General features: G+C 42.7%; 1 protein-coding gene across 2 annotated transcripts in view; it reads left to right on the top strand.

Moving 5' to 3' along the window:
- The window catches only part of PCP4 (Purkinje cell protein 4), a 59,467-nt gene that overhangs the window by 7,356 nt on the left and 27,404 nt on the right, over positions 1 to 24,707 (top strand). The window contains exons 2-3 of one of the 2 annotated variants that reach the window (XM_081908821.1): positions 4,009 to 4,052; positions 24,176 to 24,227. In XM_081908821.1, the coding sequence (XP_081764947.1) occupies positions 4,009 to 4,052; positions 24,176 to 24,227 (96 nt within the window). Of the gene's footprint in view, positions 1 to 4,008; positions 4,053 to 5,726; positions 5,880 to 24,175; positions 24,228 to 24,707 lie in introns of those variants that run through there. The other variant, XM_081908822.1, reaches the window with a different exon arrangement.

The raw sequence follows: 24,707 nt of genomic DNA, 5'->3' as shown, positions 1-24,707 counted from the left end.
GTGGTTTGAATCTGCCTAACGGGATGTGCTCCCATTGCTTTGTTCCATCTACTGCCAATCTAGCAGTTCGAAAGCATACCAGTGCAAATAGATAAAATAGGTACTGCTGAGGCAGGAAGGTAAATGGCGTTTCTGTGCACTCTGGTTTCCGTCACGGCCAAAAGCAGTTTAGTCATGCTGGCCACATGACCCAGAAAGCTGTCTGTGGACAAACACTGGCTCCCTCAGCATGAAGTGAGATGAGTACCACACCCCATAGCCACCTTTGACTGGACTTAACTGTCCAGGGACCCTTTACTTTTACCTTTTACCTCTCTGGTGGAGTGCCTGGGGAAAGAGCCTGGGGAAACAGATGCTTTGGCCCGAAGATCTACAATGCTAACTCAACATCGTCTTGGCCTAGTATCCATGGAATGAATGGTGCCATGTTCTCAGAATGTGAATGGTTCTGAGTGGCATGGCTATTCTGCTGTGATCTACCTCTCAGTTGTTCTTTTTGCATGTGGTAATTTGTGTATTGTGTCTTTTTAAATAGATGTTGATGTTTTGGTTGTTTCTAATTCTTAATTTCTTGTAATTGAGGGGGGTGTAATTATCTTGTAGTATGTGAAACGCACTCTTGAATTTCTTACTTTGCTTTTAATTAGATTTTGAATTGCTGTAGGGAAACAAATGTGATTTTAGTTGTGTATTTTGACATTTCTCTGGATGATAAACCACAGTGAGTAGTACAGTAATACAAAAAGGCACTATAAAAACGAAAAATGAAATGAGTCCCTTCCAGGGATAAGGGACAGCAAGGGAGAAAAGATTGAATAATTAAAAACAGCACAATTCTAACCATATGTGAATATGGGCCATTTCTTGGAGTTTAGCAATGTAAATAAAACTATATATGACAAAAACACCACAAGTGCCAACAGACCTCATTTCAAGGAAACAGAACTTGGGTGTGCACTGTGGCTCTAAGTTCTCACAACTCAGCAAACTGAGGCATGTGTAACAATACTTAATGGAAATAAGCCTCACTGGAGTTACAAAATTTCTTACTTTGTAAACATGGACAGTCTAAGGTACTGAGACATTATCTGGTCCAGTTGGTTTAATATTGTGCCCTTCTCTTTTATAGAAGAGATGCAGTGATGGAGAAAGCAAAACTTGTTAGGTTTCTGCAGCAAAACAAAGCCTCTGTTTTCAGTCCCATTAGTGCAATGAAGCTCCCTCCCTCATGCCCCCCAATTTGGCTTCTGTGGGTCTGGAGAACCCTCAGAACAGCCTGTGGGGGAGGAGAAGGGAGATAGTTCTTGTCCGGAAGGTAGAAATGCTTACATGGATGGAACAATAGTAAAAGCACAATGTTGAATTCTTCTCTAACAGTGCAAACCTATGCCTGTTTACTTGGAAGTAAGTCCCTAGAATATTTAAGAAGGCTTATCCTGGCATCCCCCTGCATTCAAAGACAGGAGCTGGAGAATTGAGTGGATGAGACTAATAGTGGGTCCAAGGGTCAAGAAGGCTGTTTCTGCATATGCTGTAGAGGGAAGTGAAGGGCAGATGGGGCTTGTCAACCTGGGAAGGTAGTCCATCCAGGAGAAGGAAAACTCTTATCCTAAACCTCCACTGCCTTGCAGAATATCTTTGGGAGAAGAAAAGGATAAGGAATAAACCCTACACAAATCTGGACTGGAGTCCCCAATATGGTTGGATGGCACCTAGTATGCCTCCTCCTAGCAACCACTGCAGCCAAGCTGGTGCCAAGTGTTTTCATTTGGACAACATCAGCGAGGCTGAGAGTAGGGTCTTGCCATCTGGGCAGCCCAGGACCTCCACACACACATTGCTCAGGCTTGTGCCCCGGGGAGGTCACTTCGGTGCTGCTAATCTGGTGGTTTGACTTCACCCCCAGAGGCACACTCCATTTTCTCTTGAGATAGACAGAGACCAACAACATCCTCTAGTACAGGCATAGGGAACTTTTGGCCTTCCAGATGTTGTCATTGACAATGCTTTATGGGGTTGATGGAAGCTGTGGTTTAGTAATATCTGGAGGCCCAAACGTTCCCCACACCCGCTATTGCATAAGAGTGACTGCCCCTATTGTTGGACTACAATTCCCATCACCCCTGACCATTCACTGTGCTTGCTAGGGCTCATGGGAGCTGGAGTCCAATATCTGGAGGAACTCAATTGGCTATCCTTGCTCTAGCAAATGTGTTGCGTATTTTTTCCTCATTGCATATGGTATCATAGCTATGGAGAGTGATAATCTGTGGTTACAAGGGTACATGTGTGCCAAGAGAATGTCAACCTGCAAATCTCATTATTTTTTCCTCTGTAGGAACTAGGAACCCAACTGACCTCAACATGCTATTGAAAACAGTCTGGATTAAAAAAGACTAGCACTCCCTTCAAGTCCTGGCAGGCCCTAAGATATTTTCCTTCCTATCAGTAATAAGCTAATGCCCCACAAAGCTATTATGGGCTCATTTCAGAACTTTCCTTGGCTCTTTCTGGTAACTAGGGCAACTGGCTGTACAGGTGGAAGAACACAAAGCATTACCTCTGAATTTTTAAACAATTCCTAGAAAACGTTCCCCCACTTTCTGCAAAACATCAGTGAAAGGGGGTTGGATAAGTATTGCATGCTCCCTTGAACCTGGCCAACAAATACACAGCAGTCTCAAACACATGAGCCCAGCTAGGGCCTCAGCTGGTAAGCTCTGATTTCAAATGGCATTTGCTTGTTTGGATCAATGAAACATCTGCCCCTCTTTTTAACAACTAGTAGCTCTGATGAGGACAACATAGTACTATCCTGTTGCAATTGATGGAATGGGCATTAGGGAACTAGTTTCTACTCAGTCCCCAGCTCCAAACATGAATCAAAATTTGGGTGGGATTCTCATATCTACCCACATCATAAGAGCCTTGTTCTCACAGGGGCCAGCCAGGAGCTGATGGGAAGCTCATGAGCAGGATGACCTGAGTGCAACAGGGCTCCTCCCATTTCTCATTCCTAGCAACTGGCATTCATTCAGTGCAGTGCGCAACTAAGAAGCACAACTAACCAGGCACAAACTGGGCAGTTAGAGGGCCAAGAATGAGCATGGCATGTGTGTGTGTGTGTAAAAGTAAGCACTCCGCCTGATAGAGCGAGGAGCCTTGTCAATTTTGTTCAGACACAATGATGAGATAACATTCTAAAAAAAGTTCATAATTACTCAAAGATTGAATACACATTTAGCTCTCGATACATCATGCTAGGACTCACAAATTAGGTTGGTTTTAATTTAAAGAGCGTTCAGAATGACCGGGGTGGGGTGGGGAGATATCCGCTCCAGCTATTAAATCATTTTCACTTTGACCCAAGTCAATAGTGGCCATGTCCAATTACCTCCATGATGCTGAATCTCTAAACTGCTCTCTCAGCAAAACATCTGTTTCTCATTATAGGACCTTGCCAGGAAGATAGTGAAGCTCTGGAGTGCAAAATGTCCTTGTTCTGGTAGCAGTTCTAATAGAGCAATTTTGGATAGGGTAGTGAACCAGAGGGCAAAGTGGTGAAGAGCGGAAGAGTATGGAAATGGGCTCAGGACAGACACGACACCTGAGATTTAGGGGAATGGAAGGAAGTTCATGGGATGAAGGTTTTCCCAGCCCACTTCTTCTCCTGCAGTTGCCCACATCTCTTGTGAGGGCTGGAGGTGGGTCACTGTGCTATTTGTTTTCTGGGACCCACCTCTTTATACTCCTCTATTCTGCATGGGTCACATCCACACCATACATTTGACCACTTTAACAGCCAGGGAGAGACCTGGGAACTGTAGTTTGCTAAGGGTGATGGGAATTGTAGCTCTGTGAGGTCAGCATCCTTAGCTGGGTACAGTGTGTGGGATTCTCCACGACTCTCCACATCGTCTAATAGAGATTTAAATGCATGGATGTGCATTGGAGCCATTTTCTGTATGCTGCAGTTGTATTGATTTTCTTTCCTTTTTATCATTGTAGATTCTGCAGCCGTAAGCCGCCCTGGGACCTTAGATGAAGGCCAGGTAAGTAACCTTATAAACTAGTAACAATACAAGCAGCACTTGGAAGAAACCCAAGGCAGACAGCCCACCTGAATCATGGTGAGGAAAGGCAAGACCAAGACTCCGTGAGTTCTTTGTGAAAGCCCAGCTTCTTGGGCCCACCCTGGCATCACTTCTCTAGCCCCAACCATTCATGGAACATTGATGCCTGCCAAGGGGCATGAGCAGGTAAATGCACAAAGGCAACACGTGCAAATTGGGCTTTATGCACTATGCCTCTGTATTTTAGGACCAGAGACTCTCAGGTCCTCCTCTCCCCACACGAAACAACCCGGACTCTCCATTTATCATCTGAGACCTTTCTCCATGAGAGGTCTGGAGGATGGCAACATGAGAACAGGGTCTTTTTTGCAGGGGCTCCCCGTTTGTGGAATGTTCTCTCCAGGGAGGTTTGTCTGGTGCCTTCATTACATATCTTTAGGTGCCAGACAAAAACATTCCTCTTCAACCAGACCTTTGGCTGATTAATATTCTGCAGCCTTTTAAAGGTGTTTGTGGGGGCCTATTGTTTTGTTGCTTCTGGTTTAACTATTTATTTGTGCTTTTATCTTGTCTTTTTATCTCGTGAGCTGCCCTGAGATCTTTTGATGATGAGTGGCAATATATATAAATCTAGACATAAATTTAAAAATAAAAAACATGCCTGGGGTTTTAGGCTAGGGCAGGCAGTGCAGCGGTAGGCCCTTCAAGCTGTCTGAAGATATCACATTCCTGTGTTTGGCTGCAAGTTCTTTACATGTTAACCAATCTCATCTTTTTAGTTGATTTTGTGCTTTGAAAGGTGTCTGGTCCCCTTTTTACTGCTCTGGAGTGTGCACTCTTACCAGACTTCTCCTCTTTTAAAAAAGGAACAGTGCAGCAAGGCTGCCTCTCCCTGTAATGTAGCGGCAGACAAGCCACAGCAGAAGTCTTCTCAGTGTGAAGTGCAGGGGTGAGAGGAGAGTATCACCTGAAGGATTTCTGCAGGGGTTAAAGGCACTGAAGGTTCTACCAAGAAAAGGGGAGCGATTTTTGATTGGTGACCTGGATGCTCATTGGCTGCCATGACCTTTAGGCTTGTTATTATTTTTATTTGCGTCACCATCAGGAAGAAGAGCTCCGTCATGCAGCGCATTCACCCACCCCTCTCTTTTCCCTTGCCTTTTGTGGCAACCTTTTCTTTTTCTCTTTATAAATATGGCTTTTCCAAGTAGAACTTTGACACGGGTGGTGCTGTGGTCTAAACCACTGAGCAGTTCGAATCCCCGCGATGGGGTGAGCTCCCGTTGTTCGGTCCCAGCTCCTGCCCACCTAGCAGTTCAAAAGCATGTCAAAGTGCAAGTAGATAAATAGGTACCACTCCTGTGGGAAGGTAAATGGTGTTTTCGTGTGCTGCTCTGGTTCACCAGAAGCAGCTTAGTCATGCTGGCCACATGAACCGGAAGCTGTCTGTGGACAAACGCCGGCTCCCTTGGCGCCGCAACCCCAGAGTCATCTGCGATTGGACCTAATGGTCAGGGGTACCTTTACCTTTTTTCTTTTTCTCTTTATAAACATGGCTTTTCCATGTAGAACGTCTCTGCCTTTACCCGTTCTCACCATTAGGTGGCTCCTCGTGTCCTCAAATGCCTGCTGAAAGCTGGTTGAGCAGGTGAATGCTTCTTATTGGTTTAGTAGAGCCATGATGCCACTGGGCAGCCCCTTTTAAGAGAAAAGCTAGAAACAGTGTGTGAAGAGCTTGGAACAGTAGCCTTGTTCTGAGGAAGTGGAAAATCTGTGAACTGTCATTTCCAAACAATCATGAGTGAGGTGAGTGGACAAAATGCTTTTAATACAGAGGGTAGCAGGTAGAAGAGAACAGGAGGATGAATAGAAGAGAACGATGCAGATTCTTTTGAATCAGACAGAAGGCTAAATAGAAAAAAGAGGATTCAAACTGTGGAATGTTTTAAGTTTCAAAAAGGCTGGCATCCATCAGAGAGTTTAACAACGGCTAGATTAAGGTTTCCTAGGGAGATGTAAGACATCATTAGCAAATAGTGAACTGACCTGTTTTAGAATGAGCAGGTAATCCTCACAGAGGCTGCAATCCTATATCCAGTTACCTGGCAGTAAGCCCCATTGAACTCAGTGGGACTTACTTCTGCCTAAGTCATGCATGAGGGTTGCACTGAGACAGACTTAAAAGAAATACAACAGCCTTTCGTTACTCTCAAGAGTTTGCTGGCATTTGAAGCATCGGCTTTGCACAGTTTGCCAAAATCGCAAATAGGTAGCCTTGTTTCTCATTTTCATTAGGAATGAATGTAGGCAGGCATGGTGTCTTTTTGAAGCAAAGAGATTGATTTCCGTATATGTTTTGCATCCTTCAAAAGCAAGCTGATGTATGCTAAAGTTTAGACATCAAAGTGCAAAGCTGACTTTTTGGGGGGGAATCGCTTTGCTTCTCATTGCTCTCTATCAAGTAGTTGCTTTAGCTGGACATATTTTTGTATACATAAGTAAAAATGCAGGTGGTATGGTGCATAAAAAGGAACTGTGTGTGTGTGTGTGTGTGTGTGTGTGTGAGAGAGAGAGAGAGAGAGAGAGAGAGAGAGAGAGAGAGAGAGAGAATGTAACAAAAAGGTAAATTAAGTCAGTATGCATGTATCTGTTCCAGTGAAATTGTTTCCAGTTTCTGGATGTATAATGCATTTTTCCAAATGACATGACAGCTCTGCTAATAGAGCAATAGTATTTTTGGATGCACTTTCTCATTATAAAGGAGAATTCTATTTCTGGCAGAAGAGTCAGAATTCTACCCAATTCAAGTAGGGTAGAGTTGACACTTGCACAAAGTTAAGAATCTCTTTTAGAAAGGCTATTGTGTAATATTCTGTATTTGTTAAGTTTATTAATAATGCCTAGGATAAAGGATAAAATTAATGGGATGGAGTCAACCAGAAGGGTGTGTGTGTGTGTGTGTGTGTGTGTGTATGTGTGTGTTTGTGGGGAGAATAAGGAAGCTCTTGTTCTTTCAGTGTGGATTACCTCTCCATCCATCCAAAGCGGTGTGTTTTCCTTTTAAGAGCTTTTACAAAGATAGCAGCAAGTCTTGCATTTCAGGAGAAATGCATTGCCCAAGAACCAGGAGGATTCCTCCTCCTATGATGTTTTGACCATGTGTATTGAATACATGGCTAACACACTCATTCTTCCAGAGCTTATTCACTTTCCCACTTGATGCTCACAGCTGAATAAATAAACTGGAAAAGGTCAAGGTTTTAGCATGCAAATTGCATTAAGTGTCCCTTTGTCACATACCTTAAATGAACCAGCTTATCTGATGTGGCCCCATTCTTATGCAGAACTTTTCCAAAGGTTTTCCTGATTTTTTTTTTAAACAAAAGATTAAACCTAATTGCCGTTGTGCATAGCTTTATTCTCTTGGATCAGATTTAGCTCCATTCCTTTGTCACTACCTATTCATACAATCGTCATTCACACTGCTACAGTTCACATTCAGTTCCTCTCAGAGGAAATCTCCCTTCTCTCCAATTCAGTGCTTACCATGTACCAAAAATAGGAATAAGCCTGTACCAAAAATAAGAAACTCACATTATTAATCATACGTTCCCAAATCAGTGTCGAGTAGCTATTATTGAAAGTTGGACTCCCAGAGAAAGCCACATTGGAGGCTAATTTAAAGTGCTCCAAACTCTGCCAGAGCTGTCTAGCATTATTGGATCATTAATTTACAGTCCTTCAACAAGTAATAAATTTGCATTCTATTATGCATGCTTACATTGTTCCTGTGATGCAGAAAATGAGGAAAGCCTGTAAACTTTTTTCAACTGCCTTAAAGTATAAAAACAAATCTCTGGACAGTTTCCCCCTGCTTTCAAGATGAAAAACAATCCCGAAACAAGGGAAGTTGCATTATTATTATTATTATTATCATTATCATTATTATTTTATTTTAAATGAAGTTGTGCTAAATGCTAGCAGAAAAGCAATCACTTTATCTAGCATTTTACATCTACAGATTTTGGCCAGAGTTCCTGATATAATAATCTGATCATTCAGTGAACTGTCTTCTGATTTGGTTTCCCACCCCCTCTTCATCTTATTATCTGGCTGAAACCTGACATAATGTAATGGAAAAGAGCGGGTCAAATATGGCAATGAAAACAATGTCCCAAAATAGCCTTGGGTATGCAGCTAGCAGAGAATGGCCCAGAGGATGTGGTTGTTTTTGTACTAAGAACAGTTAGACTCCCAAGTAAGCTAAACATTTGGATTTCGGATGCTCTCAACCATTCAGAAACACTGAGCCTCCAACTCGATTTACTTAATTCCGTTTGATTTTCCTCATTTTCCTGCTTCCAGATGGGCATCAGCTTTGTTACCCTTTTATGGCTGTGGAAAAACAAACAGCATAGCGTATTCATTAGTTTGATCTTATCATCCGTCTCTTTTGCCCATTTCAGTTAATTGGTGGAGCTTTCTTCTTTTTCTCTTGAAACTTCATGTTCTGATAGCATACGATTAAACACGAGAAGCACCAGGGCTTTCTAGGACCTGAGTGAAATGTTGAGTGACCAGGAAGCTGCAGAGACTTTGTTCTTCTGAATAATACTTGTGAGAAACTTGAATATCTATCTATCATCTATCTATCTATCATCTATCTATCATCTATCTATCTATCTATCTATCTATCTATCTATCTATCTATCATCTATCTATCTATCATCTATCTGTCTGTCTGTCTATCTATCTATCTATCTATCTATCTATCTATCTATCTATCTATCATCTATCTATCTATCTATCTATCTATCTATCTATCTATCTATCTATCATCTATCTATATCTATCTATCTATCTATCTATCTATCTATCTATCTATCTATCTATCTATCTATCTATCTCTATCTATCTATATCTATCTATCTATCTATCTATCTATCTATCTATCTATCTATCTATCTATCTATCATCTATCTATCTATCTCTATCATCTATCATCATCTCTGAAAACTTAAATCCCATGTATTCTCTTCTGAGGAATGAAAGATAAATCATGCTTCCTTTTATCTCCTTCTTGACACATTGTCAGTAGGGTATAAGAGTGGTAATACTGGATACAGACTGGGAAGACCCAGATTCAGCTCCCTGCTCCGCAGTGAAACTCAGTGGGTGACCTTGAGCCAGACATGATAGCCTTCAGAAGTTGCATGTTAAAGGAGAAGGAACAGACTGTGTCTGCTGTCTCTCTTGATGTTGCCTCCTCCTCCTCCCCCCACTAGCCCACCCCCAGACTTCCATTTGAAGTCTTGAAAGTCATGATCTGGAATCTTCCACATTCAGGGTTCCAAATCACGTAGCTCAGCTTTGTGTATGGACCTGTAAGGCAGGTAGGCATCCCTTTCAGTCTTGAGCGTGATGGTGGGGTCAGTTCTGCTTCCTCTCCATATATTTAATTTTTGCGTGGAAGCAACCTCTGGTCACAGCTTAAATCTCGCATTAACCTAGCTTGCAGGTTTGCCAGAGGCATGTGATTGGCCACTGTGGGAACTGGGTCCTCGACTAGTTGGGTCCTTGACCAAATCCCGTAGGGCTCTTCTGATGTGCCTAAGTTCCTACCTCACAGTGCTATGTGCATAAATTGTGGGAGGCAATGCACATTGCCCTGAGTTTTATTTGGGAAAAGTTAGGGCAGAAGTATTAATTTCAGGCTTTGTATTAATATAAGTATATGTCAGTATAATGCAGTTAAAATGTGGGGCATCTTCTTGTGGTAACCAATGAGATGCAAGTCTTTTTCATACCGTGCTAATGTATAGGGAAACCATGGGCACAATGGAGTGGGAAGGCACTGTTGACCCCAACATCACACACCTTCACACATGCTGCCCCTTCCCCTTTGGTGTCCACATTTTTTGTAAACATACTGTGAGTTGCCTGTGGCAAGTCCAATCAATTTAATAAACAATAAATAATGTGAGCAGCCCCAGTTGCCTAGGATGGATGGATGGATGGACGGACAGACAGACAGACAGACAGACGGATGGAGATGGATGTCTGGGATCTAGTGACAACATATAGCAACCACCACCCCTGAAATACAAAGCAAAAGTAACCCATGTATCTTAAAATTAAGTAAGCTGCCCATTCAATTGTATGATGCACCAGTCCCAGAAGGGATTATGGGGACTGAAACACCGCAGGAAATCACTCCAGGAGAGGGTCCCCCTTTCACCCCAAAACTGCACAGCTCTTTACAACAAGGGATGTACAGCTAGATTGAGGAGAGAGCAAGATATTTATGCAACTTGATGAGGAACGAATTCCTCAGCTGGCAAAAGGTGGGTGTGGGGGGAAGGAAGGCAAAGACAGATCACTTAATAATTTGAACTGACATCCCTTTATTAGATGGGTGGTGCCCTGTCATTTGAAAGAGAGAGGGCAAATGATGTCTTAAATGTGTCACTTTGCCCACGCTCCCCTTCAGGACAGAGTAAGGATTCGTTGCTCTTCAGCTCTGGGCTGGTGAGACTGATGGAATGTGCTTTTAAAGATCACTATATACACATTTTCATCCCCTGATTGCGTGAGTGACTACAGCACATTCCATATTATTTGCTGAAGATCTTTACTAGTAAAAACACAAAGCTCAGAGATGTCCCAGGTAATCCCACAACAATGCGTCCCAGGTAATCCCACCCTTTAAAAAGAGGTGCAGGGGTCAAGCTAGCATTCCAATTTTAAATGGAAAATTACAGTGGGCGTACACAGGAATTTATATTCAGATAGCTCAGTGTGCACAGGAGATCTCACCTTGCAGGGTGCTTTGCGGCTTTTTCCCTCTCCTTGAAAACAAGAGTGGATATTAAGCACAGGTTTAAATCTGAAAGATAGTATTCTGTACACTAACCTTAATTGAGGTAGATCCATGCAAATACATTTTCAGTGTGATACAATTTGTAATTTCCTTTTCTCTGAAAATAGGTATTGTGAGGGCAGGTGAATTTGCACTTGAACCTAAAATGTAGAATCGTGTCCTGAATGTGTTTACCAAATTTCAATGAGATATTTGATTACTCAATCCAGTTATTTCCTCACAAACAAGCAAGCCTATAAGTGGAATGTAAAGCAGGTGAGCTTATTCTCGCTTGCTCAGCTAGTTATACTCTGCAAGTTTGAAATAAAACATTCAGATTCTTTCATTGCCTGGTCATTTTAACCGTTAATAAATGACTCATGGCAAAAGATTGACTATCAAAATAATATTCTTACCAAACTTAGAAAATGAGATCATTTTCATGCGCAACACCACCACAAAGTTTTTAAGTGTTAGAACGGAGAATAATGCCACTCAAATATCCAGAACCATTTAATGAAGTGTATTGGCTTCCTATGTTTCAAACCACATCTGAATATTCCTCAGGAGCACCCATAGCACCCCTTTTTGTGAATATGTGAGAGGGCAGTGAGAACACATTTCCTGGGCATGCCCTTCTTGTAGTGCTGTGACATCTGATCGTGCTCTCCTCAGCAGCTACACATTTGGCATTATTGCAACTCTGTACCTCTTTACCTAGCTTGTATATCTGAACAACTGTGATTAGCTTAAATTCCCAATCAGGTAGAGGAATGCTATACACATACAGAAGAATTTACTGTACATAGGGCCCCTTTCTTACTAATGCTGAATGTTTGGGCACCCAGGGCTCATCAAAAGTTGCATCAAGGTGGGGAAGGCCTGGCCAGCACACCGTATTTCCCTTCCCACCTCACATGTTCATTGAATGTGTGAGGAGTGTTGTATGAACACCAGTTTTGTCTCTGGTACAACTAAGCCAGAAAATACCATATTTACTTGAATCTAATGCCAAATTCTGGGATGTGGGTGGCGCTGTGGGTTAAACCACAGAGCCTAGGACTTGCCGATCAGAAGGTTGGCAGTTTGAATCCCCGCAACAGGGTAAGCTCCCGTTGTTCGGTCCCTGCTCCTACCAACCTAGCAGTTTGAAAGCACATCAAAGTGCAAGTAGATAAATAGGTACCGCTCTGGCGGGAAGGTAAACAGTGTTTCCGTGCGCTGCTCTGGTTTGCCAGAAGCGGCTTAGTCATGCTGGCCACATGACCCAGAAGCTGTACGGTGGCTCTCTCGGCCAATAAAGCGATATGAGCGCCGCAATCCCAGAGTCGTCTGCGACTGGACCTATGGTCAGGGGTCCCTTTACCTTTGATGCCAAATTGCATTGTGAAAATTGATGTTTGCATTAGATTCAATGGCACATTTACATTCGCCAGCGAATACTTTTTTTGGTTTCAAGGTTCTGAAAACTGAGGTGTGCATTAGATTCAATGCCACATGGTAAATTCTGAGAAAATTGCTCACATTTTTTACTTTCTCATCGCAGCTCCCCCCCCCCCCCCCGCAAAGAAGGTGCTTTGCAGGATTTTCTCCAAAATTATCTATCATTGTCTCTGGAGCAGCAGCAAAAACAAAACACTACATTGTGGGTTGAGGGGGGAATGCAGTTGTGCTATTGCCACTGACAACAGTGAGTTGCTGTCCTCCCATTTTTTTAGAAGTCACCCCCACCCCCCACCCAGTTTCCCTGCTCACAAATAGGGTGGAGAATTTCAAGGGGACATTTGCACAAAGGTCACCACTATACTGCCCCCTGTTTTTCTACACCATTCAGTTGATTTATACACTCAATAAGCATGTAAGAGGGGCACACCTGTTTGGCGAAAGGGAGTGATTCTCCTGTGCTGATAACTCCCTTATCATTACATAAAAATAACCGCAGAAAGAATTCATTGTGTGTGCGGGCACACGCGCGCGCGTGCACACACACACACACACACACTTACCTGGAAAGTATCCATTAACCTTGGAACTTATTGTTCAGTTGAGATCTCCTTTGCTCCACTCCTACTGAATTCCGGGTTAGTATTCCTGCTGCCCTTAGTCATACAATCATGTGAAACTGCTGCCATAGGCAGGATGAAGACTCTCGCTACTTGCCGGCAAATGCCTAAGGAAGTAATTTTGGGTCTTGATGGATGAAACCCATCCATCTCAGTTAGGAACAGGGCGAGATCTTTCTGAGCCTTTCTTGGATAAGTATAGTGGCCATGTACATACCATCAAAAAAGATCCAGATTTGCATAACATTTGTATATACTAACATATACTTAGATGCAAATTTAGATCCAGATTTGCATAACATTTGTATATACTAACATATACTTAGATGCAAATTTAGAAATATTGCTATAATTTAAATGAATATACAATACATCACACCATAATCGGGAAGACTGTGAACACATAACCTTTGCTCCTGCTTAGTTAGATACTTATTGTTGATGGGAAATCTCCGGGCTATTCTAATTATTCTTCTACTATATATTTTGGAAACTTGCTTGTTTGCTATGTATTTGGACCTCCTAAGATATCATAGCCAAATTTTGCACAATGGTTCCTGAGATCAAGGATCAGGTTTCGTTTATGTCTGGATACAATTGGATGCCATTTTGAATCAAAATTCTGAATTAAAATTCACTGATTTTAACCACTGATTTTCAAAACAACACTGATTTTTTGGTTTATTGGAATTCCTGAGCAATGCCAGGTACAGCGCTGCTACTTACCGTATCTTTGAATTGGACTTGGACTAGACAAAAGTTCAAATGGAAGAATTCTTCAACTAGAGTACTGTTTGCTGACAGTCTTTCAAATATGGAATTGCTTTCTGTAAAGTGCATACTGTGGAGTCTCAGAAAAACTGGGCTTCTTCCAAGAGTTCCGTAATTCTCAGAAAGACCCAGCCTGCGAAGATCCTGCACTGTCACCTGTTCTTTCGTTTTATACTTTCCTTTCTCTCCCTCTTTTATAAGCTGACCAAGACACCAGGGAGGGGCTTGCAAAAGCAGACTACTCCCTGTGTTCGGCAAAAAAAGGTCTTATGGGTATGCTTAGAACTTGCATTGTTGCTGGGAAGTCTGGGAAGTGTAGTTTAAATAAGGAAGAATAAAAACAACAACAATGGAATTCTCAAGAGTTCAAATGGGGAATTCATGCTCAGAAGACCTTGTTCTGGATAGTGAAAAGTACCGGTAGTTTAGAAAATGGTCCTTGCTTCCTTTGGGTGCTATTTTCCCTCCTCACAAGCTTGCGGATGAGAAGGAAGGAGTCGGGCACCAAAGGCTGGTGCTGAGCCATTATGATTGTTTGTGCTGGCATGCAAAAAGCACGATTCAACAGTGCATTGACCGCCACTCGGTTGCTAAAGTTTGGCCTTTGATGTGTTCTTATTGCCATGGTCACTGGCGGATGAAGGTGGGGGTGTGGGGGAAGTCTGCCCCGGGTGCCATGGCATGGGGGGGGTGGCATCACAGCTGCCCCTGCCCCCACCCCTCAGGATGCTTATCGCTTGACATGCATGCCATGGAATGCACGCCACTTGCCGTGCACCCCCCATGTGCACCATGCCCCCACGGGCAGCATGCCACACCCCCTGGGATGCACACCTCGCTTACACTGCAAGGACCAGAACCTCACAGCTCCACAGAACATAATGAATGTTCCCTATTTTAAACCACCACGGCTCAGGAATATACTGTATTTTTGACATCTATTTCTTGTTCCTGGAAACCTACCCGGGAATGTAATGTGGAGTATTGACCACAATCTTTTAAAAATAAAAAATACAGCTCTTGTTTTTATGTATTCATTTCTTATAACCTTAGCTATTAAAGTGGGGCCAGGGGAGTGGGCAAAATAGATGAATGGAATTCAGCCCCTGTTACTGAGGTAGACCGCACTAAGAAAGACATTGTTACCTGCTTCCTAAAATCTAGTATTGCTGTGTTGTGGATTTAACTCATTTTGTACAGTGCAATAGGCCTCTGGAGACTAATAGCAAAATTCTGCTTTGTGTAGGTATAGAACATTACACAAATGAATTCTCCGCCCTCCCTGAACTTCTTTTCTCTTATGAGTAAAGCTTGGCAGCCTTAAATTTCCTATATCAGTGTGTATCAAGACCAGTGAAACCAGGGCAGAACTTGTTGGCGGGATAGGAGCAGTGCTTTCCCCCCCATAAAAATACACACTGGCTTAGACCCAGGCCAATAAATGTTGTAAATATGTCTAGAATATAAATGCAGAGAAACTGAGCCCATGCCAGAAAGGTGCTATAGTTTTGCAGTGCCAGAGGGCATTTGCTCTTGGTTGCCTGCATCTCCAGCACCAGCTGCCTGAGTATGGAGGTGCTCACACTGCAGTGGCGATGATTTATATAGCACAAAGTGTAGATTAACTTGAGTAAAAGAAAGGTTCCTGCCCTAAGGAACTTGCAAACAAAAATTGTACTAGAAGGCAAGGGGTATAAGGGGTGAATGTTATATTTTGCAAGATTTCAGTCCTACTCTTTAGTAGTACAACCAATCAACATAATTTGTTATTTGGCTTCCTAGGGCCTATAAGTCATAGCTCATCAGCCCCTTTCACAGAAAGGGTGAAGCACACATCCCATTGTGGTCAATGAACAAATGATTTTTTAGAAAAATCAATTGAACCTAATGGAATTGGATTGCATTCAAGGACTCAAGAGGAGGAGATATTGGCAGCCACATGACTTGCCCACCAGGCTCTCACCTATGCCATTTGAGATACACCAGCCAATCTGAGGAAAATGCAGAGAAAAAGAAACTGGAATCTATGGCTGGAGAAGAAAAGCCATTATAAAATAAAGAGTGAACAGAAGAGGAAATGAGGTGAACAAAAGGAAAAAGAACAGCCAGCAAGGACAAAATGAATATATGTCCCAAAACCTATTAATTGAAGCAGTAAATAATAATATTAATCATCTATGGTCTGGTTCCATGAACCACTGTATGGATAAGATCAGGGATACAGATCTCCATGATTGTAAAAGGTGTCATTTGTCCTTTTGCATCATTGCTGAGAGCCACGCCAAGCACCAGTATAACTATGCCAGAGCAAGGACTTTGAAAAGGAGAGAGGCAACAAAACTTAGGGTCAAGTGGTTGGTGTTGACCCCACGTCCAATGGGCCAAGAAGCTATGAACACTGGTACAGCCTGTCATCATGTTCTCCTGTAGAAGGGAATCTAATAAATGTGTGATAGAGTAATACGTATTTGACAGCAGTGAAGGAACATAGATTAGTGACAGAGCATATGGTCTCCGTGCAGAAGGTCACAAGTTTAATCCCTGGTATCTCCAGTTAACAGATAGCAGGGGATGTGGAAGACCTCTTGCTTTTAGACCCGGGAGTGCAAGTGCTAGGAAGGACGGGTCTAGATGGACAAATTATATGACCCTACTACAAGATATTTTTCCATGCCCCATTTGCCCCATGTGGGGGTGTAACTTTACCTGCCATGGAGCAAACTGCTTTGAGCAGCATAGATATTCATCTGCTTCACAGAATCTTCAGAATCCTTAAATATGCAAGTCATTTATTAATGAAATATGATAATGAATCCATTTGATAGCAAAAGGCTGAGGCTAGTCTGATCCATTGGTTCCCCTTTTCAGCAACTCCCAAGAGCCACCATTCCTCATGCCCAAAGCTTTGAGAATCGGCAGAAGCAAGAGCATCCATGTGCTGGTTGTTTTGCACCTGGGTAAATGGTAACCAAGGGGTAAGAAACAGGATAATTGAATTCACAATATATGCAGATCAGGATCCTGATGGATGAGGAAAGATGGGGAACACAAAATAATAGTCCGTGCCAGGCCTTGATGATCACAATCCCCTTGCCATCTTTCCTTCCTTTCCTATGAGACAATGTACCAAGCCAAACAATAGTATCTCATTCTGGCACAGCTGTATATAAAGGTTCTCAGTACTCCCAAGACTGGACAAAACAAGCCAAATTCTCTGGGAAATTACAGCCCCTTTTATCTCTACACATTAGTACAAGGCAGGTTGAAAGCCAGCTGCAACCCTTCTCTGTGGAGTTCCCTTACATAAGGATTTTTCTGGTGCCATAAGGGCCAGCCGTGCTTGTTGTACACCATCTCTCCTTCAGCAGCCTTTTGCGCATGAAGCATTGCCAAAGGGAAAGGGAACATGGCTGACATGCGCTTGCTTTCCTGAAGTATCTGATGGATGGCAATAATCCATCAGAGCTCAGTGTAGCTTGCTGAAGTCCTGAGGCAAATAAGATGTTCCTTTGGCTGCACTGGCAGTCAGGCAGTAACAGACGTGGCATGTGGCCAGCTTTTCAGCTTCTTCCACTTAGAATGTCTGAGTGTCTTGGATGGCAGATCCTGAGGGCTTATGAAGAAACGAAATGGTGTAAAGTTATGACTTTTCAAAGCTAATGCCCATCGATGTGGCTGAACGAGTCACATTGCTGCTTTCAAATGTAATCTTCCGAAAGCAATTTCTTTGGAAACTCCTAGTACTCAGGGAAAATCATGAGACAAAACTGTTTTAGATCGTGGCGCAAATGCAAAGCAACAAAAGTATTCCTTATAGAAGGAGCTCTGTAAGGCAGCCTTCCACAACCTGGTTCCCTGCATATATTGTTAGACTACAATTCCCATCACAGTGGCTGGGGCTGATGTTTGCTGGAGCCCAACAGCATTTGGAGATCACTAAGCCGGGGAAGGCTGCTGTGTCAGGTAATCATATTTCAGTCTTCAGAGCAGATAAAGTCTGTTTTAATAATGGTGGGATCAATATGTTCAAATATGAAGCGATTTGTTGGGGCAAGCTTTGGCCATTAATAATTGTGCTGTCCCTTGAAGGCAGCCTTTAACAAAATTACAGCTGGATGTGCTTCCTGTAAAATTAAATTTTCTTGTAATCTCTCTCTTTCCCCTCTGTTTTCAGGCAAGTTCAAATCTCCCCTGTTGTTGAAAACTTTCTTTCCTTCCAAGTACCATCCCTTCCCCACCCCCCCCAAACTCCTGAGGCATGCCAGCTGCCTTCCTTTGATAGCTCCAGCATGGTTTTGCATAAGTATTTCTTATCAGCTGCCTGCCTGTATCTTGTGAACAAAGTGGACCTACCTACCAATGCCAAACAAGAGAAACTTCAAAGAACATTGCCAGTTATATGTAGCATATAATGATCCATACTTGGCTTTTCCTGATCCAGTATAAGTACTCCTGTTGCCTTCAACTCACTTACCTTATGGAGGGGAGGTGTATATCATGGTTTAAGGCACTGCTCCTGTCCCCAACCTCCACACAACCACACACCTGACATTGTATGTCATGGACATCTGAAGAACCGCTACTTGATCGGGGTGGTTGCGGTATGGCTGGTTCCTAATTATGTGAAACTCCTGCTGCTCATGCACAGGGACATCTGCACTTGCAGTATGGACATGGGAAGCCAAGGCTAGATTGATCACATGACACTGGGTGTGGAGCCAGCAGCATGGCCATGTGGCACTGAGGGCAGGGCCAGTGGCTTTGTGAGAGTTCCCTATGTCCAAAAAGCCACATGAACAGGGATCAAGTAAACAGAATAAAGGAAGAGGACTGGGAATCTGGCCATTCCCTGTTTAGATCAAACAATGTTATGAGTCCCTTTAGAGCATTTGTCTTGTTGCTCTTTCCCGCTTCATTTAGGATAGATACTACACCTCACGGGACGCAGGTGGCGCTGTGGGTAAAACCTCAGTGCCTAGGACTTGCCGATAGTCAGGTCGGCGGTTCAAATCCCCGTGGCGGGGTGAGCTCCTGTTGCTCGGTTCCAGCGCCTGCCAACCTAGCAGTTTGAAAGCATCCCCGGGTGCAAGTAGATAAATAGGTACCGCTTTATAGCGGGAAGGTAAACGGTGTTTCAGTGTGCTGCGCTGGTGCTGGCTCGCCAGTTGCAGCTTCGTCACGGTGGCCATGTGACCCGGAAGTGTCTTCGGACAGCGCTGGCCCCTGGCCTCTTAAGTGAGATGGGCGCGCAACCCCAGAGTCAGACATGACTGGCCCGTACGGGCAGGGGTACCTTTACCTTTACTACACCTCACCTTATTAAAAATGGGTAAGCTTAATCAGTCATCAGCTTTGTGAAGAAGGAAAGGAGAAGCTAGCCACACTTTGATACAGATGAATATGCTATTTACAGAAATGTACATAAAACCAAGACTCTGATAATGCAAGCATTACTAATACTGGTATCCCATTGAAGCACATGGAATTACTCATGTTTGGTAAAGGTTACACATGTAGATAAATGTTTAAAAATCAAAACCACACTCCATCAGAGAGGAAGAGAATCAAAGGATTACTGTTTTAAAGGCTTCACAGTAACAGAATTTTACATTCTTTGCAGCTGCTTTCAAAATGAATTTCAAACATCGTGTTAATTCCCACACCAGAAATATTTCTGATTACAATATCCTTGAAGAAATATCTGCCAAAGAATATGTCTAGTTCAAGATATGCTAATACAACTTATATTAAAGCATGTAGAGTTGGTGTGACTCATGCAGCTCACATTTGATTTTGGTGTAAAAATCCACCTTTGGGGAGAAATATATCTTGATTTTGAAGCTAACTAGAGGATTTTTCTGTTTTTTTGTTTTGCAAAGTTGTGCAGGAATAAACTACCCTCGGCAAATGCCCACAGAAAAGGGGAAATTATCCATTTACCCCTAACTATTTTAAAGGTTACCATTTATAGAAGTTGATCTCAAAGCCTTGCAAATGTAACTCGTTTGTCCTGGTTTATCAGAGGGCTCCAAAAATAGTTAATTGTAATTGAATTAAATGTAAAAATAAATTAAGGATGACATACTTGTATTACCCAATATGGCCACTTCAAACTAAGTGGATAATTTTTAAAACAATCTCTATGGTTTAGGCTGAAAGAAGCACAGCTTGTACCAGATGCAGCAATGGAAGTGTGCACAGGGATGGATGAATCTGTCAATTTCAGTTTCTATTCTCATTTCTATAGCTGGTTGCAGTTGCATGAAAAACACACCAACATTTTAGTATGCTTTTCCCCTAGTATACATTATTTTTAATGCAATTTTGTCTAATATGCAGAATTTTGCAAGCCCCCTAAATAGAATGTATTTCCCTTGCTGTTTTCACTGATGTATGCATTTTTATGCATACTTTCTTCTAATATATGCATTTTTCTACATTTTTTTTGGCTGGAGAACTCTATCACATAATTGGAGAAGCACATATTTTGAAAGATAGCTGTGTCTCAGGTTGCATGTTTGTTTCAGGAAGTGGAAATTAGGAAACTTTGCATTAAAATGTGAACAGAATCAAATTACACCATAGCAGGGCTTTTCTGCTGTTTCAGGATAAGGCTGTCAGTGACTCCGAGCCATGATGGATATGTTCTTTCTCCACTGTTTGAGGCAGTGGCTATTTTGCTCTTATGGGGCTTCCACTAAGCCCTAGACCCCTTAGTGGGTATATCTTCAGTACAGGATTGTTCCCTAAAATTGAGTTTCCTATTTTTTTCCTCCACAAAACTTGGTAGTACTGTAATAGAGTGGGGGACAATGGAGAACAACCCCAACTTATTCTAAAAGGCACATTTGCATGCTGTCCAATGCCTACTCTCTCTATTGGCTGAAAATTGTTTAATCTGTATCTAGATTCTCATAATGTATGGACAACAACTAGCAGTTTTAGAATAGAATAAAAATCAATACCAAACAAGACTGGTTCCCTTTTAAATAATGCAGTCTGGATCAGTCCATTCCTCCCTCTCTCTCACACACAGAGAGAATCTTTTTCTAAACTTACAAGAGATTTACTATAATCAGAAGAATACCACCTTAAAGAATTAAGTTTACAGAGAGATGATTACATATTGAATCCATTTCCTTTGATATTTGCAAGTGCTCCTAATGCTTCTATATCAGTTTGATCTGACTAATAATTGTCATTATTGACATCCATTAAATGAACAGGAGCTGTAGCTCAGTGTTAGAGCACATGCTTTGCATGTACAAAATCCTAGATTCAGTCCCTTGCATTTCCAAGTAGGTCTGGTAAGGATTCTTTTCTGAAACCTTGGCAAGCCAGTGTCATTATAGACCCTTCCTCAGCCTGGTGACCCTCAGATCTACAACTCCAATAATCACTTGAACTCAGCTGGGATTTTATTATGAATTAAATACATGCTTCAATGGCACAGAATAAGAAATGTTAGAAATGATAACAGAATAGGAGTTTGTTATAGTGATCCCTACTTGGAATCAGGGGTGGAGGAAGGGGGATGCGGTGGGGGCGGACTGCCCTGGGTGTCACCACTGAGGGGGGGTGTGTGACAAAATGCCAGGCGGTCCTCATTGTGGGGCCTGCAGCACGCCCAAGCCACGTGTCTCTCCTGGGAGTGATGTGGTGGTTTCGGTGCCAGCAAGCTCTGCGGAGCTCCAAGTGGTCCGCCCACTGCCTCCCCCACAGCTGTAGGGCGGCAGAGTGGGAGGAGGCAGGCAGACTCCTCTGAGGCCCTGTGGAATGTCCTGCCCCAGCTGGCCCCGCCTTGCGGTCAGCTGGCCCTGCCCCCACGGGCGGCTGGCATGCACGCCACCCCAGGCTCCCGATCGGCTTGCTCCGCCACTGCTTGGAATGGCTATTTCTCTCTATAGAATAAAAATGTAAGAATGTCATTGCATAGCTCCCACTGGCATGTGTAGTGCCACTTTACAGTGTGGGATTTGCATGAAGTCATAGAGGGGAAGGGGAGCAAAAGTGAAGGCGGGTTGTGCCTCACACCCTTCTGACATGGGTGTGAGAAGGGAGAGATTTTGAGAAGCGAAAAGTGATGGTTTAAAACAACAACAGAATTTTGAGCAAAAGCAGGGAGGGAGGAAACTGAGAGGAAACGGGCATCTTAAACAACAACAGAGCTTTGAGTAAAGTACTATGAAATATTTGAGGGCACCACATCTGTTATCTCTGTCACATGAAATAGCTGAGGAATGGCGGAGGGAGAAGTCTGAGTACAGTGAGAAGGGGGAGACACTGAAAAAAGAAACAATGGCAGAAGCAGGGGGAGATACAGATAGGAAAAAGAGGTGATTTTAAAGAATGGCAGATGTTTGAGTAGAGCAAGCAGGAAGTGACAATGGGGAGGAGAGGCAGTTTAAAACAAGGCTTGAGCACAGTGAGAAGGAAGTTTGGAAAGGCTCTGTTGTTAGCTTTTGGGTGTTCTGTGTTGTACCCATCTCTGTTATTTTTCCTTGTTAAAACTGGTTTGTTTGTTTTTTAAAGCAACCATTCAGTGTCTTCCTAGCTCTGCTTTCTTCGAATGTCTGCTGTTGTTTAAAACTGCCACCCCCCCCCCGGTGTCCTTCCCCTCTTGCTGTCTTGCTGTACCTAAACTTTCCCCTCTTCTTTTCATCAGCTGCCTCATGTAAGAGAAATAAAGGATGCGGTATCACGCACCATTTTCAACATCAAGTTCCAGATTCAATGTAGTAATTTTGAACAGATTTTTTTTTTTATTAACAAGGAAACTCACATACCATATACAGTGGTACCTCGGGTTACATACGCTTCAGGTTACATATGCTTCAGGTTGCAGACCTGGCTAACCCAGAAATAGTACCTCAGGTTAAGAACTTTGCTTCAGGATGAGAACAGAAATCGTGCTTTGGTGGCAGCAGCAGGAGGTCCCATTAGCTAAAGTGGTGCTTCAGGTTAAGAACAGTTTCAGGTTAAGAACGGACCGCCGGAACAAATTAAGTACTTAACCCGAGGTACCACTGTATGTACTATATAGCCATCAACTGAACTTAACCTTCTGCAACTCAGCCAAGCTAACAGGCTTGCTCTTAAGAGTCTATTCATAAATAGGATACAGTAACATCTATCATCACGGGGTGGGTGCACAAAGGAGGCTGCAGAATAAGAGAGAGGAAAAGGCATGGAAATGGGGGTGGCCTGTGTGCAAGGGAGAGTTGAAAAAGGAGGAAGGTGATAATGGTTTTCGTGTGCAAAGAGGACTGCAGAATAGGAGACAGGAGGCAGTATGGAAATGGGTTTGATCTGTGTGCAAGGGAGATTTGAGAAAAATGAGGATGGGGAGAAAAGGAATGAAGGTGAAAATGAGGGTGCAAAGGGGGATTCTATATGGCTAGGAATTCCCCTTTGATTTTGATTTCTGACCTCAAGATTGCATCATCTCAGTGTCAAAAAGTATGGGTTGCACAAAGAAGTCATATGCTTTATTAGCGTACAGTCTGACCAGCCATCTAGCTTTCATTCCTCTTTCTCTTCCCTATAAAGACAAATTCGAAGTGAGTTTGGTTTTCCCTGCCACTTTTAATGATGTGCCTTTGATGTTCTGCAAAACCACTGACTTAAACATTTATATAGCCCCAAGCAGTCATAAACTGTGTTTCCTCCTACGCTCCATAGCGACAAAATTGTTTATCCACTTTAATGTATAATCATTACTGTTCTCCACTCATGCTCATTTCAGCTCTTATATCGCATCTGCTGGCAGTACTGGAACACAATTATACCTTCGTCCTCTGATGGATACTGGTAGTGTTTGCTGAGAAACTTTGGGGGATGATACACTTGGGACTATTGGCATTCAACCATTTTGGCAAGAATTCCACTGGTCAGATACGCAGAATGAGAAAATAGTGCAACTCTAGCATACCCTGTAGCATTTATTATATTATACTATATTACATTACATTACATTACATTTTTGTCCAGCTTTTCAGCCAAACATTTCCTCCAAAATAGCTCACATCAGTATAGCATTGATGAAAGAGATAGAAGAGAAAGTCAGTGTTCTCTGGTTCATGTCAGATTTGCTTGGGATGCCTGAATAATCCAAAGCTTTGCTCACCCCCTGCAAAGGACCAATTTATCCCAAGAGGTCTTCCCCAGAGGGGTGGTTGCCTATCACCACCAGTTTTCCCCAGGGCAAATCCTCTCCTCAGGAGGGCTCACCAGACATCAACCTTGATGTCATTCTGGCTCCAGAGAAATACCTTTCCCCTCCCTTGAGCTTTTAAATCCTCTGCAAATTGCTTTTATGCAGGTTTGCAATTTATTTATTTATTTTATACTTTTTTTTATATATCTTGTGGTGTTCAAATGTTGTTTTCATTTCATTTCATTTTACACAGAGACAAGGTGCTGGAGCAACAAATGGAAAAGACAAGACATCTGGCGAGAATGGTAAGACCTGATTGGATGATATATATCATTGTGGTAGACTCTTGCCTTTGGGATAAAATTAACAGCTAGTTAGTTGTGATGTCCAGGTGGATAAGGATCCGTGCCTCATGTCCTTCACCAGCATTTTTATGTGGAAAGTTGCATCGGGTGCCAGGAGGACCAGGTTTCTCTAAAGGCCTTTAGGATGAACAAATGTGACCTGCAACGAAACATTTCACTGTAGAGCGCTCTTGTTCGGGGTTCCAACCAGCATTTTCCAGGGTGCTTCATTGCATTTCCTTCACCCCACCCAACTTTCCATCTCACTCCTGCCCCATAACAGTTGGTTCTCATGCCATGAATATGCTTAATCCTTATTGAGCTTGAAATATACTCGGAGTCCTGTAGTGATTTCATACTCTTTATTGCAGCTTGTAAAACAGTGATTGAATTGCCCCCTAAACCTCAGGCTTTTATATACATTATTTACACAATGAGTGC

The sequence above is a fragment of the Podarcis melisellensis genome (genome assembly GCF_964234715.1).
Source record: "Podarcis melisellensis genome assembly, chromosome: 4".
NCBI classification, from domain to species: Eukaryota; Metazoa; Chordata; class Lepidosauria; order Squamata; family Lacertidae; genus Podarcis; species Podarcis melisellensis.
Note: the sequence above shows the minus strand (reverse complement) of the source record. Positions and strands in the feature narration are given on the sequence as shown.